Source organism: Amblyraja radiata, chromosome 16 (genome assembly GCF_010909765.2).
Source record: "Amblyraja radiata isolate CabotCenter1 chromosome 16, sAmbRad1.1.pri, whole genome shotgun sequence".
NCBI classification, from domain to species: Eukaryota; Metazoa; Chordata; class Chondrichthyes; order Rajiformes; family Rajidae; genus Amblyraja; species Amblyraja radiata.
The window spans coordinates 23481324-23497907 of NC_045971.1; the positions used below are offsets into that span (position 1 = coordinate 23481324).

At 39.6% G+C, this 16584-nt stretch overlaps 1 protein-coding gene and 1 long non-coding RNA gene across 2 annotated transcripts; one reads left to right on the forward strand and one right to left on the reverse strand.

The window, feature by feature from the left end:
- Positions 1–1133: 1133 nt before the first annotated feature.
- On the reverse strand, positions 1134–8923 carry LOC116982053 (homeobox protein DLX-6-like). The gene is made up of 3 exons (XM_033035338.1): positions 7661–8923; positions 6781–6974; positions 1134–3538 (listed from the first exon to the last, which is right to left on the reverse strand). Exons 1-3 carry the CDS (start codon positions 7959–7961, stop codon positions 3287–3289), a joined length of 747 nt encoding a protein of 248 aa, XP_032891229.1. The 5' UTR covers positions 7962–8923; the 3' UTR covers positions 1134–3286.
- Positions 8924–8970: 47 nt separating this feature from the next.
- On the forward strand, positions 8971–15898 carry LOC116982054. Its single transcript, XR_004414341.1, has 2 exons — positions 8971–9174; positions 15615–15898. It is a non-coding gene; the product is annotated as an uncharacterized LOC116982054 (long non-coding RNA).
- The last annotated feature ends 686 nt before the right edge of the window (positions 15899–16584 follow it).

Here is a 16584-nt window from a genome sequence, read left to right on the forward strand (position 1 = left end):
TTCAATACGTGTTGTAGTTTGCGGGGCATGACACGGGGGAGACACGTGGTAAGTAGTACGTTTCTTAATTGGGAATGTAAGACACAGGTGTATCTGTCAAACCTTTGAACAAGGAATATAGATTTATTCGCTTTAAGGGGTTTTTTTAAAGGGGAAAAAGTCGACCATATTCTTCCATGCCTACAGGCTTTCAGGCCGTTAGTTCCGACTGACAGTCAATGCATATTATTACTTAATCAATCACGTTTGGCACGGTGGGTCTGTGTTTACTTGGCTAACAAGAGGCTTACTGTAGCAGATTCTTAGTCTTCATTAATATTCAGTCAAGGAACACACATTTTAAACAATTGCATATGTTTAATGGTGGCGAGAGGGGGTGGGGCGTGCGGGTTATAACATGTGCTATATCCTATTTATGAATGGTTTACATGGAACACAATGAAGATAGCCATTAGCATTAACCTCCAAATAGCAAAATAAAATGACTCAGAATGCTGACTCGGGAACAAAATAACTTTCAGCATCTAGGTGATGAAGAGATTGAATTGGACTGTGAGATAAAGATTAAATTGGACTGAAACGCAAAAGCAATATGATTGTCAACAGTGAAATTAAATATACAGTTTTGGGCTCGATATAATATGATTGTTTGCCGGTGACACCATCGGTTGGTAGCAAAGCAGGTTGTGTGAAGTACATCAGCCGGAAGTTTTAGTAGACAAACAGGCAATGAACATTGGAAAGACAGGTGATTACCTGCAATTATTCAACGTGTGACAAGTACTAACTTCCATTTTTTTTCTCTCGATTGCATTTTAGGGTCTTAAAAGATGGCATGCGTCACTTTAAAGCGTATTCTTAAATAGAAAATACGTAAACACACCGCACCTCACACTTGCCTCCAAAAAAATGCCTTTGGATTTTTATTTAATAAGCGCGCCAGCTTCAAGTAATAGCGTCAGATTTTTTTTATGTGTCGTTCAAAAAAATAGAGATGCAACAATCAAGACAAAAAAAAAATGCTATCCATCTCTTGGATTAACTGAACTAACAACCCGGCAAATTTATTACAATTCCAGGTTTACTGAAACAAAGCCGCTTGGATCCTTGTTTATCAAACTCCAAACAACAGATGGATTTTAAAAGTCCAAAGCCTTTTTAATCAGAAAGACAAATAACAACATCTCCAGATATGCACCAATTCTTTTCGGCAAATTAATATGTGGTCATGCAAAAATAAAATCACGTTTTCTCCACTTTTTTTTTTAACGTGACCGCATAACATTTTATATAATTTTAAAAATCTAGTAAGCTGTACGTCTATGTTTGACCTCCGGGAAACGTAAGTAAGAAATCTTGTTGGGGTGTAAAATAGTTTGTTCAATTACATGCAATCAGACTGCCTTTCCTTTACACTTAAGAGTTAAATCCACAGTAAGTCGGCATTGCTTTTTTTTTCTTTAAAAAAAATGCGAACACGCTCCGGCTTCTATTATCCTGAGAAACCTACTATTAAATCGAGTAGCCATGTTTATCGGAATTGGGGTGTATATAAGATGCTTTGAACGCATATCACTGATTTACTTAGAATAATGACATAATACATATGCACTATTTACAACTAATTAACAATATATACACACATGTACTGTGTTCCACCGTTCTGTTCTCCAAGACATCTTTTTTTTGCCTTCATATTGCTTGGATGAGCTAAACATATCTGGTTTATTTCCCTACATAGGCTGTATTTCAAATGGGAGCCACATCCAGTTGATTATACAACACATCACACTTCATTATTAATTGTATAGTTTATAGGGGGTGTGCGAGATGGTGATCTGGAGGGAAGTAGCTGTTAGTGGTGATGAGTTGAGGATACCTTCCTTGCCCTAATTGCATTGTTTCGATCCAAAATACGTCTTCTGCCTTTAGTTATTCTGAACACTTGCAGTCTTGATTAGCAATCATTTAAATGTACACATAGCAGATGGAACTACTGTGCATGGTAATGTTGCAAACTTACTTGTCCTGTCTCTCAATGTTAATGGACTAAAATTGGAAAGGGTATTTTAAAGTTTCTTTAAACCTATGTCCTCTGTTTTTAATTTTGTTAATTTAAAAAAAAACATTGGTTTAGGGCAAGAGGGGAAAAATTTAATAGGAACCTGAGGGGCAACTTTTTCACAGGTATATGCAACGAGCTGCTAGCGGAGGTAGTTGAGGCAGTACTATAACGTTTAAAAGACACTTGTAAGGTATATGGATAGGAAAGATATTTAGAGACTTGGGCCAAATTCAGGCGGGTGGGACCAGGGTAGATGGGGCATCTTGGTTGGCATGGGCAAATTGGGCTGAAGCGCCTGTTTCTATGATGTATAACTCTATGACTCCATCTCCAAAAATAGTTCTAACATACAAAGCAAATATAAAAGTGCAGACAAATTTTTTTTTTTTGCAATGCTGACAACATTGGAAATGCACCATTTCCCTTGGCATCTGAAAACAGACAGCACATTTCCCCCCCCCCCCCCCCCCCCAGAATATTAAGGATTGTTGGATTAAGGATCAAAGACCCAAACTTTAGTCTGTCTTTTTTTTTGCTTTTTGTAGATGCTGGGAAAATAACATTGTATTTCCAACAATTATTTCCAACTGTACACATCATGGCAACTGTATTTGTTTTAATTCATCATATTCACTTGCCCTGACCAAAAGAACATATCTGTGGCACACAAAAAGAACCGCTATAAATTCCAGTCTGATACTTTAACTAAAGAGGTGTTTGTAGTTTTGTTTAGAAAGCCGCAAGGCTTCAAATTGGAATAATGATAATTAAATAAAACTTGGTTAATATGATATTTATCCTCCGCAAGGAATGGGTCAGCCTGCCTGTAAACACTTTGAAATACAGCCTTTGTATTTTAACCAACTAAGAAGGATCTGCATCCTGAAGTGTTTTTTTTTAAACAACATTAAAATTGAGCTTAATAGAAGAGCTATAAAATCAGTCCTTTTTTTTGCAATTCACAACGTTGATTACAGCTGCATCAAACTTCTCGAATTGAATTCCAAACATCAGACAAGGTTTGCATTGCACTCATTAGAGAAGCTTGACTCTAAGTACCCAGTGCATTTCATGGACAAACCTGTTTGGATATGACTGAACGCACATAGCCATTGGTATCTCAAATCAGTCATTGTTTCTGGTCCATAAGACTACCACAAATCATGTGACTTTTTGATTAAATGTTAGAAAGTCCATGGGATCGATTGTACTCCTGGTCAATCACATCATCTGGGGTCTCGGCATGGTGTCCTGGTGTGGCGGTGGGTACCACGACCCAAAACTGTTAATGTAGCTGTTTGGTGGCATAGTGGCACCTTTATTTGCCATGGCAACGTCCCAGACTGGTGGGATATTAGGTGAGCATGGAGACAAAGCAGCAGAGGTGGGCAGATGGTCACCTTCTTGTACACTGGAGCCGTGTTTCATCAACTTCTTATACTTGGAGCGTTTGTTCTGAAACCAGATTTTCACCTGAAACAAAATAAAAAAACGAGGCATCTTATTTACTTCACTGTTTAAGTTCAAGTCAACACTGACATCACTATGTAGAATACATTGTTGTATGGCTTGCTCACCAGTCTAAGTTTATAAGTGATCCAAATAAAAACATCCCAAATTGTAATACTTCAATCCATTTAAAATAAATTTGCAACGGAATAAGACAGCCACACTGTTAATGGATAATAAGGGTGGGTGTGCAAAATAGAGAGGTTTCAACATACTATAACCACTTTCCCACGATCTTCTCAAACCAGTGGTGCTTGACCATTCAAGCTGATTTACAGCGGGCCCAAGAGCAAATAATTGCAACAATTCAATTTTGAACTTTCAGGGGGAAATGAAACGCTTTTGTCTTAAGGAACTACATTTTTTAAACAGTTTTGATACGGACATATAAAGGAGAGGACACGTGAAAAATCAGGCGACTCGGGAGACACGATGAACTACAGATGCTGGAATCTTAAGTAAAACACAAAGTGATGGGGGAACGCAGCGGGTCAGACGACATCCGTGGAAGGAATGGATGGTGGAGATTTCGGTTCCGTCTCCAGAAGGGTCTGGACCCAAAATATTGCCTATCTCTTTCCTTCACAGATGTTACCTGAGCCGCCGAGTTACTCCAGCACTTAGTGGTAAGCTGTTTATTTCGGGTACAGATTCTCCAATCTACTGGAACCGCAAACTTCTTAGGAAAGCAGTTAGGATTTTAATACAGATCGGCATATGCTCATCTCGTCTGTGAAGGGAAAAAGTCATTTACTTTCGCAAACTTCGTGATCTTATCCAAACCGTAATTCCGTATTAAAATACACGTGTGTAGAGTTTCGTTTAGAAGTTGCCATTTTAATAAGGCTCGGTTTGGCTCCGAATTGATAAGGATTAGTCTGAAATAAACTATTTCTTTAAAGCCTACGTGATATTTAAGGTTTGCAGTAAATGGCCAGTTATCTTACAAACGAAAATGGAAATATTCCCTTCGTGGTTTATAATAGCGACATTTTTTTTTAAATGTTTGCACTCACCTCAAGTTTTGGTTTAAAATATAACTCAACAAGGGATTGTATCACACCCTCCCCCCAATTCCATGTAAATAAGGAAAATATGCAACGTTAAGATGGATTGTATAATATATCTCTGGAAGGTAACAGGATACAACAATGGGAACAGACTAATCAAATGCACTAAGTGTTGAGTAAGTATCACAAATTCGGAAGAATGTACTCAGTAATTGGCAGCAGCATCGTTTTAGGTTATTGTTGGTGCTGTTGTTGAAGGACCACAGTCGCATTGAACTCGTGTGTCCTTTTAAGTGTGTTTCACGCAATCTATGAGATCAAAAGTGAACGTTCAAAGCTGCTTCTCTTTGAAATATGCTCCTCAGTTTTCCCTTCATATATGTTTCCATAATGTCTATTTTATATTTGGATCCTATTAATTAACTTCACCACTTATTTCTGATGGTCAAGCAATGCGCATATACTGTATGGAAGTTCCGCAAGCAGTTGTTCGGCTGTACAATACTCCCAGTATATTTGAGCACAACCAGTAGCTGAGATGTGAAAGGTTGCGATGTTTATATTATTTGAAAAGATACACTATAGTTACACTATAAATCCGAAATCAGATGGAATATTTAATCTTTAAGACAAATGCATTCTTTCTAATAACTACGTTAGAATTAAAAGGCTTTAAAAAAAATCTAAATAGGAAGGTGTTATACTGTAATTAATTATAGTCAAATTTAAATGTGTTTTTGTTATTTTTCGAATCCGGCCCTCCTCTCCTATGAAAGAAAGAGCGTCGCACGTCCTTAGTAGCGGTCCCCATGTTAAGGGACAGGCGCTCTGGATCTTTTCTTCAGTAACACATATTCAACACGAGTATTGACATTCACACGAACTTGAAATCCCAGTGTGGTCAACTTATTTTGAACACGCGGACGTCAGGAACTAATTTTCAACTGAAAAAACTGGGAATATCAGGAAGAATTGAACGCGTAAAAAAGAAACAACAATCTGATGTAGTTTGACCTGCGCAGGAAGGGAGCAAGTTAGACCTTCAGTTTTCTGAGAATACTGAAATACTTTATAGGGCCTTAACACAATGTGGAGTGAAATGGTAGATTTAGAAAAATCTTCGCGGTTGCCAAGATTTTGGTTGGTACTTGAATCGCATACTGAGGGCTTAGGTACTTGCACTCGAGTAGAACGTGCATTGTTACAAAGGGCTTGTAGATAGACTAAGCAGTGTTTAAAAGTGTTTCTCCGGTGTGATCCCGCTACCTGTGACCTCCACCGTCATTTGTTTTATGCACAGCATTCTCTCAGAAGGTTTGAAAGACTGGAATTGCTAGCCGCCTCTTGGATTTTAGTAAAGTTTGCAATGTAGAATTGTGGCTATTAGAAAATGGTATTAGTAATCTTGTTGTTTTGGTATTGAAAAAGCACTGTGCATGTGTCAAGATCAAATGGGTGCATCACACACCATGGTTGTCAGACTGCACTAATCTATTTTTTAAATAGTTGACTAAGATTTTTTTAAGAAGCAATTATAAATGTACTTGGTCTTTTAATTCCAGTTATTTAACTGATTAATAGTAGCGGATCAAATAAAAAGCCCCCCACAAGGAAATTACAAGAAGCGGCACCACGCAAAGTCGGATAATTGGCCTCTGTCACTTCGGCGGGCAGTGGTAGGATGCTGCACACACACACATTCAACTTGCATGTTTAATGACACATTGAGGTTAAAATAACCAGAGAAGAGAAAGGAGCAATGTGCTGGAGGAACTCAGATAGTATCAGTGGAGGGGAATAGACAGACAGCGTTTCGGATCGGGACGCTTCTTCACGCTGATTATTTCATGACCTTCTCCGAGAAGAGAAATTCTGTTTGCATTTTTTGATGAATGTACAAGTACAAGGGGGCTTTGAGTGGTGGCGAGACCACACACAAGGGTCCCGCGCTTGTTGCTCGAAGTTCTAAATCCAAGTCATCGCTAATTACGGTAGCTTGGCAAATTCAATGAGTTTAACCCAAGTACTCAACTAACACGGTGTTGGTAGTTTAAAAACGAGACCTGACCTAGGTAAATATGGATGCGTTTTCAGGCGCGCGTGAGTGTGCGCATTTTTCTCACAAGAACAAAGAGATTGTATTTTCTTTAAAAAAAAAGAACCTTCGTATATCCAAGAGGGGAGTCGGCTTCCTACCTGTGTCTGGGTGAGTCCCAAGGAGGCTGCCAGTTCTGCTCTCTCTGGTAATGCCAAATACTGCGTCTGCTGGAAGCGATGGTTCAGAGCCTGCAGCTGTAAGCTCGAATAAATGGTCCTCGGTTTTCGGATCTTTTTCCCTTTTCCATTCAATCGGATTTCTCCATTTTCGATTACCGTCGACTTCTCGTGATCTCGGAGGGAAATGAGAAAGACTAAACCTTAAGGCCATCACATTTTTTAGCAACCGTCCCATACAGGTTGAATCAAACGGCCCTCAAATTGCGAACCCACGGGGGGGGGGGGGGAGGTTTATCGTAATAAAGTGAATTATTACAGGGAAAACAGTAACGTTTTGATCGATTGAAAATACTGGGTGCGTTGCAAGAGCTCCGGTATTTGACTTCCAAACTACACGACGATACGGCTTACTACACAAAACATACAAAAAAGGGTCAAATTTCAAAATTCTTCACGCCAGCAGTATTTCGCTGGAGACTGTTGCAGCGATCCACCGCAACCGATCAGATCGTTTAACCTCCCAATTTCCGCAACAAAGTGGACCTCTCGGCAAACAATGGCTTATTTCGCCGTTGCGTCGGCTAATTGTCCAGGCGTTTGGCAGGAGATCGAATGGTGTATCGCCGAGCTCCTGAATTTTCAGAATTAGATTCCCCTAATTGCGCGTGTCTATTTAAAGAACGCGATTAAAGTACATTTTTTTAGAAATACACAAATAATGTCATAACAGAGGCCTCTCAAATCTCGGCATCGCGTCTCTGAAAGGGGGGGGGGGGGCTGATTTGATAGAATGACGAAGGAAGTCATGATGTACACCGATTGCTTTTACCACGGGGACTGGTGTACGAAAGGCTCTTACCTGTGTCGTCTAACCTGGTGTGACCCAAAGTGTTGTTGTTCTGGTATGGCATGTACGGGTTAGGTGCGTGATTGCTAACTGGGCTCTGGTATGGGTAACCCAGCGATCTGCCATAGGAAGAGGCGCCTGAGTAGGAACCATCGTGCTGAGAATGTCCGCTGGAGTGCAAGCCGTGCACCGGGTAGTGTCCATGGGACATGCCAGGAGATGTCTGTTGAGCTGGATGTCCAAACTCGAGAAAGGCCGACTTGGAAGAGTCTGGTGCTAACAGACCGTCAGCCATCGCGGTCATAGTCATCATTAACGAGGAAGTGCACAGGGCTGACTAGGAATGATCAGTCTGCAGGAAACTGACATGAAATTGACGCGCCACATGAAACTGACAGAGTTTGATCGCCAACCAAATCCAAGCGTCTTCTCCTCAATTTCCCCCAAGTAGAGGTGATTTTCCCACTTGTCCGCCGAGTATAAAAAAAGAGGGTTAAGTTGAGAGAATTCCCCGTGAAATTCAGGAAAACTTCTGGATTTGCATGGCAGCTTCATGCATATGGATCTGATATGCAAACGTATCCAATTGGCTGCCTCCTGCCTTGCGATTGGACCAGCGGAATCTTACATCACTTGCCCGGCGGCGATCCTAATTAACTTTAATTAGACTCAGTTAATGAAAGCTGCATTTCCATCAGCGAACAACCCATCCGAAATAATCAGCAGACAATTTCATAAACACGTTATAACATGCTACCAAACTGTTTTATGGCGTGCCCCGAAAAAAAACCTAGTAAACAAATAATAAATATAACATCAGCAGCAATCATTCGAACGTAGCTTTGCAAACGCAAATGGACGTGCTTATACTTCTCCCTCTCTCTGTCTGAAAAAAGGAAACGGGTAGGGAACGATTAAAAAATACTTCCACTGTAAGAACACTGAGTTGCCGCTTTAGCGATCTCTCCTGTTTAAAATACCGCCCCGGCTCGTTCTGCAACACTCCGGAGACAAAAGTTCACTGCTCTGTTGATAATGGAATCTAAAATGGCTACATATAAATTGCACGCGTTACATAACGCAAGATGCAGAACAAGAAGCTCTAAGTTGTATTTCGTTAGAGCACTTACATCTGTCACTCCATGTTGTTGTAAACAATTCCATGCACTATTGACAAAAAAACCTCGCAGGCGCAAAGAACGACGTATTTTTTTAAAGTGTGATTCGGGACATCTACCTACTTTACCCCTTAATTATACCCGGTCTCTTCCGCTATCTGCTAATCAATGCGGCGATTTAAATGAGATTCTCATGTGATACCCACTTCAACTATAAATGTCTTTAGTCCTGTCACAAGCGACGAGTTGTCTGGCGCTGTCACTTCTGTATTTTGGTGTGAGGAATTACAATTGCTCGGTGTGTACCACCAGGTATTTGCCACGGTGGGGAAAATTCTCGTATTGATCATGTAACTGAACGCTGGCTGAATCCTGAATGCATCCGTTGGAGGAATAGTTAAAGCCCAGGTCATTTACTAATTTCTGTGTGTTTTTTTTTTAACGTGCTGTTCGCTATGCTCATACCGCGTTGGGCGTGTCACTAAATTACCGGGTGATTCGCGAATCTGTATTAAGAGGAAAGGCTACTGAACAAAACAAAAACGCTTGATCTGATTATAACAGGCTGGTAACATTGCCAAGGTGACGGTGGGGTGAAGATTGTAAACAAATGAAAATGATATTTGCGCAAAGGATGAACGAAATGTCAGCGCGTTGTTTAAAAACATAAAATGCATTTTATTTTACACGCGCGCCAGTGAAACATGATGGATAGGAAATCGCTGTGACAGCAAGGGGTGACGTTGGAAATGAATGAGGGAGCTACCTAGCCTCCCCTACACCTATGGAGGAGGTCCAAATGTGTCGGGAAGCATGTGGGGAGCCTGAGATTTTCTTTGTTTTGGTCTGCATGTTAACCTCGGAGTGGAACACGCGAGAAAGAAATCCGATCCGAGCCTTTCTCTTGACGGTCTGTGAAATGTACAATATGAAACGCTCAAACAGTTCATTCACAATACAACAGAAAGGCGTCATTGCATTTATTTTATTGAATTGTATTTAATTGAATCATCGTTGCATTTAAAGTTGTTTTTAATGTTTAAATCGCTAGTCTAAGCATGTATGCGACACCCAAATAATCCCAACATCTCTAAAAAATTAAGTTACTTGATGCTAAATCAAAATGCAGCCTGACACTCACGTATACCGGGTCTAATCTTCATGATTCGCTGATGTAGAAGCTGACATTTCCAATTTGGATGTTTCACTCGTTTTTTTGGCACAGAATAAAATAATCAAGAGGCGACATAAAGGGTCACTCTCTCTCTCTCTCTCTCTTTTGCATTTTATCTCCTACCTGCGATTTTATTCATCTCGTAAACAGATTCAAACTGTTTAGAAATTTTTCTTGCGACAAATACGGTATTTTGCTTAACGTTGGAGACACTTTTTGCAATCTCAAAATACCTTAAACGCGGAGCAAACGGCAAAGGACAGGTGGACAAGCTGGAGTTATGTGTGGACAACGCGCAAAGCGAAACCACCTTTTTTTGTGTGTGTTTTTATCCCCAGTGTCGAAGCGTGTTCCCTGATATCTCTGCTTTGTCGAGATTTTCAGCACTATTTTTTAAAATTGGTTTTGTAAAATAAAAGATCGCTGCGGGATGTAGTCAGTATTTAACAGTTTTTTTTTTTGCCTTGCAGCGGTCCGTAATTATTCCTGAGATCTGCACCATGAATAAACATCTCATTGTGTGGAGCTTGTTCCGTTCCGTACGTTTGTTTTCCCCTGCTGGGAAGATGATTTGCAGCCTTCTAAATGTAACAGGACGGGCATTCAAAGCTCGGGCAAAGAAAAGATTTTCATCCAGAAATGAGAGGATTGAGCTATTAAATAGTTAATTATATAACAGGTGCACCTATCTTACGAACGTTGGGGATAATTTTCGCGATTTTCTTTTCATTTTTTTAATCTAAAAGTATAAAGCACGCAGCGATTTTGAAATCTGAAATATTGCTCATCTCAAATCTAAAGCCTAATGACTGGGAGGCAGGCTTAAATAAAAGCAAAGGTCTATTAATATGAAAACTGGCATTTAAAAAAATAGAATAAGCAGGATATAATGCAGGATATTTGCATTGATGGGGTGTGTTAGCCAAAATATAGCAATTATTCTGTATTGAGAAGAAATGCCAGCTTCCTGCTTACACAAATTCGCTCTGTTGACCAATTTCTGATGTGCGGGTTAGCGTTCGGATGCTTGCTCATAATCACAGCTCTTTCTGAAACCTTTCTATATTATATACGCCTTGTGTCTCCTTTTAAAATAGTTTTTTTTGTGTGCAAAGGTTTTGTACCAGTCTGTGTTAAATGTTAACAAACACTCTGCAGAAATTACCACCCCTTGTTCCATTTCGCATTCACCTCTGGAGGGCTGTCCATTGAATCTGCGTTCATAGATATTTAATCGAAGGATGCCTATGGTTAATGTATGCTTAATTTAAAGCGAGCGGAGTTGTCCAGCCGCTTAGAAGAACTAACACGCTATGCAGAACAGCGTCTGAGCAAGGTTATTATTCTTTCCGGTGTAATCTTATTTTTATTCCTCTGATACGAAGAGGTGCAATTGATAAAGCACATCGACGCATATACCTGTTCATTACTTCAATCCTCCTTAACGTACATAAACTACACTTATCTCATTCGAGGCATGAGGAATTCTGATTCTCCACCCGGTTTACGCATATATTTCATTTTGTACCGTGTGTTGCCGCTTGCTTTTCATAACCATCCATGAAGTTTTGAATCGTGCATTGATACCGATCACAATGGCTGCATCCCCCCGTGTGCCTGATGTTGTTTGTGGAATGCAACTGAGAGTAGCATCACTTTGCCAAATAACTGCTGCTTTGTTATGCAAACAAATCATCAGAAGATTGAGAAAGTTAAAGCTTGAGGTATGGGCGAGTTGCATTATCCAGGTACTGGAATTCTAAAAAAGCATTTGACATTGGCACAATTTCAATCAACACTCTTAATTTTCTTTCCATTTTTAGCCAAAACATCTTTCTTTTTTTTTTTTAACAAATTAAGTTAAAACATTGAGAATCGACTACAAATCTTCCTGGCCAGTCCATATGCGTCGCGATTTACTTAAATGTCCGTTACATCATTCCTTTAGAACTCCATTCCACACTGAACTCTTCCTCCTGTTGAATAAAATTTAGATGCCCATTCAAGTAGAACAGTTACCGTGTTCTTTGCATTGGACATATATGACCATCTCATGGATTAATGACCATCTACCTGGTATTCTTGCTTACGTGTAAGACTTACACACTGAAAATTGTACAATCCAACACCCTAAACGTAGCGGTAAATAAAAGGGATAAATAGTTTTCTTCGGTGTTTGCATTAAATATTATTTACCCGATCACTATATCACTGAGAGGCAACAGATGATATATCTGTCACAATATTAAGGCTACAAGTTGCAAAATACAAGCTTGATGTATTAATATAGTTCAACAATTAAGAAATATTAAGAAAAGGCGAACTCGTCTTTCATTTCCTCTTCAGTTTCATAGTTTTAAGGGTGATTTTTTTTAGTGAATATTTTTTTCGCTATTATTGTGCAACTAGAAGATGTCTGACCCTGTAATATTAATTGATCGGCACATCTGCAATTTTACAGTCAGTACTTAAACTCGCATTTCTTTATAAACAGTGAACAATCCTGCAGGGAAGATACAATATAGAATGAATTAACGGCTTGCACCTTAGTAACATGAAAAAAAAGTGAGTTGTGTTATTAAGAATAAGGTGATAAATTCAGAATACATTGGAAGATAACGTTTGAGGTGAGAAAGTTTGGCTGATAAAACCAGGGAACCCATACAATAGCGATCATAGAGAACGCTTCAAATGTACTTGGTGAAGAATCCAATGGTTCAAACAAATTTCAAAGATTTCTTTCCGAAGATAACGCTCACTAGTGATTTTAATAAGAAATTCGTCAAAAATAATTGTTCTAAATCCGTTAATAAGTGGACAAACAACCTTGATTGCATAGTTTAACCTGCAGATGCATTACATATACCCTTACTTCCCAAATTTTTTTTTTTTAGTTATAACATGTAACTGATTATTTTGGGGTGACATTTCACTTAATCCACGTCAATCCAGTTTTACAAATTCTTCAAGTTATACCGATTTAATTTTAATACACCCTGAAATGATGACCCTACACGAGCATGCACTCGAATTAGGTAACAACTTAAAATAACTTCATTAAAACACGAAGCGTGAAAAACACAGGGATTTCGCTAAGAACGTCCCCTCCCCCGCGCATAGGTGCACATATTACATTTTCGCAATTGGATGTTGAAATCTAAATGCAAAGGTATGGTGCCATTGCTTTGTTATTGAAGGCAAGCATCAGATTTTTTGTTTGGAGTTATTTTATTTTTTTTGGACCATTTCAGATTCGCAAAAACATTCGTTTAACATGCTGGATTAGCAAATCGTGCAGTCCAATACGTAAATCATTTGGTGACAATTCAAAGTGGTTGTCATAACACGGAGAAGAACCGAGAAAAGGAAAGGTACCCTCTTTTAAAAGCTATAATTATGGATATAGCAAGAACAAAGGCGAGCCCTGGAGCAATGCATTGGAGGCTGAGGCTTCAATGTGGAGTAATAGAAGGAGAGGAGCTCTAATAACTAGACATGGCAACGTCAGAGCAGACATCCAGGCGTCTCAACACCCGCACTGCACGATTTAGAAACGAATTAATACGTTTTAAAAACAAGACCAACTACCATGGTGTAAGATAGGCATAAATAACAAGTGCCCTATTTAGATCCACCGGGGAATCTGGTCTATTTGATTGGGTAGAGAGGCTTCCCTTAATTCACAAAACCAAAATAGTGCTTTTTAATCAAGATAAATATGGTTTATATTGTCAGAGTCAAGTTAAAGTGGGTAACCGTGGCTTAAGGAAAATTACTGTTTAGCTATGAATGATGAAACGCAAAGCAGCCGCTTTGTTCTAACTATAATCCATTCTTCTCATTTGGACTTTGCTTATTCCACTCATTAGGTTGTGTGGGCCAATCTAGACGGTTTGATCGAACTGCACGACCAGTAATCAAAAAGCAGTGATTTTTCACTTGAGGATATACATCTACCTAGAAAAATGTGCACTATCCCTGCGCACGTCGTCTAAAACCTGATAATGCTTTTATGATTGTTCTACGCCCTTTGCACATTCATGGCCTAGTTTACTCTGAATAACTGAGAATTTATTGCATATTTATTGTTATCGTTGCGTCCAATGTGCCTCTAAAATCTGTTTTGTTCCGGTTGCTCTCTGGTGTTTTTTTGACAACTAAATACACTGACTCATGATTTTCATTTTTCGAGATTTGCTCTGTTAAAAGCAGAGCCTGTTTAATTAAACACTCGTGCTTAGTCACAACGCGACCTTCAACATTCGTATTCCAATAGTTCGTGTATTGATAAACGTTTATTAATATGGTATAAAGTCAGATTGAAACCGCAATCATTTTTTTGGGTTGTTGCAACTTTTCAAACAGATAACTTTTGCATCAACAAAAATGATCAGTTGACAATTGGCCGAACTGTTTACTTCACAATGATGGCTCAATGGTATCCACATTATTTTTATCTGCATCCTAGCATTTCCCACTGCGAACCACCACGCAGCTGGACTGAGCTGGAAAGGTAGCAGTTTGAGATCGGAACAAAACTGCGACGGGAAGCATTGGAGATTGGAGACATTCCCCTCAATATAGCGAGAAATTGAAATTATAATGTAATAAATTAAATCCAATTATTCGATCCATTAAAAAAAATTATCGTTGTAAATTGGAATAAAATCAAATCGCTCTCATCATTTTTCAACTTGTCAACCTTCAACTGGAATCATTCTCCGGCACTGAATTTTTAACAAACATTATTTTTTATGGCACTACTACTTATTACTTCTAATGTGACCATTCCAAAATAAACAATGACCGTTATACCAACTATATTGTGGCGTCTATATGGGGGCGGAGAGGATTGGGAGACATTCACATTATTCGCCATTAATGCTATGGCTCCGATACTTCAGATTTTGCCAGTGTTACTCAGCAGTAATCATCATTTTCTGATGGCATAGAAATGACTATAATCGCGACCTGATTGGGCTGAACTATTTATCAGCAATAAGCAAAGTGCAGCTGTGATTTGCAGCGATTAAAACATTTGAAAGGCTCTTCATACTCAATGGGCATTCTCGTTTCCCCATCCCGAGAGGCAGCTTTGGTTTACAATGCATTCAGGCAGACCTGTTCCAAAGTCCACAGAGAGAGTTTCGTTGCATCTTCACAAAGTTTCTATATTCAGGGAAACTTGAACAGTAGATAAACTGTTTACCATATTGCACCATGCTGCTGTGACACATCGAATTTTAAAATCTTAATTTGTATTTTTAATAACACCAAACACAAGCCGTATACCAGAGACCACAAGCTTAGCAGATCATATTATTATTTGATGTTTAATTTTCTACTTCAAATAATGGAGCGTTCACAATGGTTTTGTTAACCTTAACGTATTATTAACATTAATGTATTGTTCAACTCCTAATCAGCACTTTTGATCTGTAGTTTACAAATAACAGCCCATAAGCAAACATATAATCAAAATTGAGTTTGAATCCGTGTAAAAGAATCTAAATACGACACAGCGTCCTCTTGTAAATGAGCGCGCACTGGAGCTATTTGCAAATTTTTTTTTTTTTGCTGGTAGGTTCGGAAAGTCAGTGTTGTTTCTATTACATTTGTGGTACTGGATAGTGGCCAACTATCACATAACCGCTGGATGTGTTTAATCTTGCAGGTTTATGAAAGCATTTTTGGAGAGGGACGAGTGGAAGGGGACTAATCCCGCGGTTCCCGGGCCCGTGCGCCTGTCACTTTAGGATCACTTTGCCCCCGCCATCTATCTCCTCCTGATGGGTCCAAATTGCTGTCGAAGTCTTGGCTGCTGCAAAGTGAACGACTGGAGGGAGTTGAAGCAGAGCCATTCGGTCGAGATAACGGGGACTCCCTGAGAAATATATTCCCTTCTGTTTTCAATGGACCTTGGCTTCCCAGCCTAAAATTAAAATTATTTTTGCTATCTTTGGAGGCTACTTGATGTGACTTCTTTCACAAATATTTTTTATGCCGAGTGCAGTTTATTTATACAAATATTAGGCGACGGAATTTCTGATGACCTGAAGGGAGAGGGTGCCACAAAGGGGGCAAATCAGTTAATTGGAGAAACGAGGAACTGCAGATGCTGGTTTACAAAATAAGACACAATGTGCTGGAGTAACTCGGCGGATCAGGCGGCATCTCTGGAGAACATGCTTAGGTGCGGTTTCAGGTCGGGACCCTTGTTCAGGCTGATTAGAGGGAGGAGGGGCAAGGCAAAGCCTGGCAGGTAACAGAGTTGGAGGGGGCTTGATAGGTAGACGGTGGGACAAAGGCCAGAGATGAAAAGACAGAAGGCGTGAGACAAAAGGATTGAAGAAGTTGCGAATTGTGAAGCTTGAGAAGGGAATGTAGGTGGAAGGAGAGGGGGAGGGGAGAAATAGATGCAGGTCCAGGTGATGCACGGGAGGGGTGAGGGGGGGGGGGGGGGGGGGGGGGGGGAGGGATTTGTAGTGACCTAAAATTGGGCACTTCAATGTTCATGCCGTTGAGCAGTTAATTGCTCGTTTTCTCAGAACTGCTTCTCCTACAATCTTTTTGACAGGACAATGATTGTCGAATAACATTTTAAATGAAAATTATATCCAAAGTATTTTTTTTATGATATTCGT

Bases quoted from the DNA above. Each gene is read 5' to 3' on its own strand.
- LOC116982053 (XM_033035338.1), bottom strand. From the start codon at position 7,961: ATGATGACTATGACCGCGATGGCTGACGGTCTGTTAGCACCAGACTCT. The intron at 6,975-7,660 runs GTAAGAGCCTTT...TTTCCCTCCGAG, and splicing joins CACCAGGTTAGACGACACAG to ATCACGAGAAGTCGACGGTA. The intron at 3,539-6,780 runs GTAGGAAGCCGA...ATTTTGTTTCAG, and splicing joins TGGGACTCACCCAGACACAG to GTGAAAATCTGGTTTCAGAA.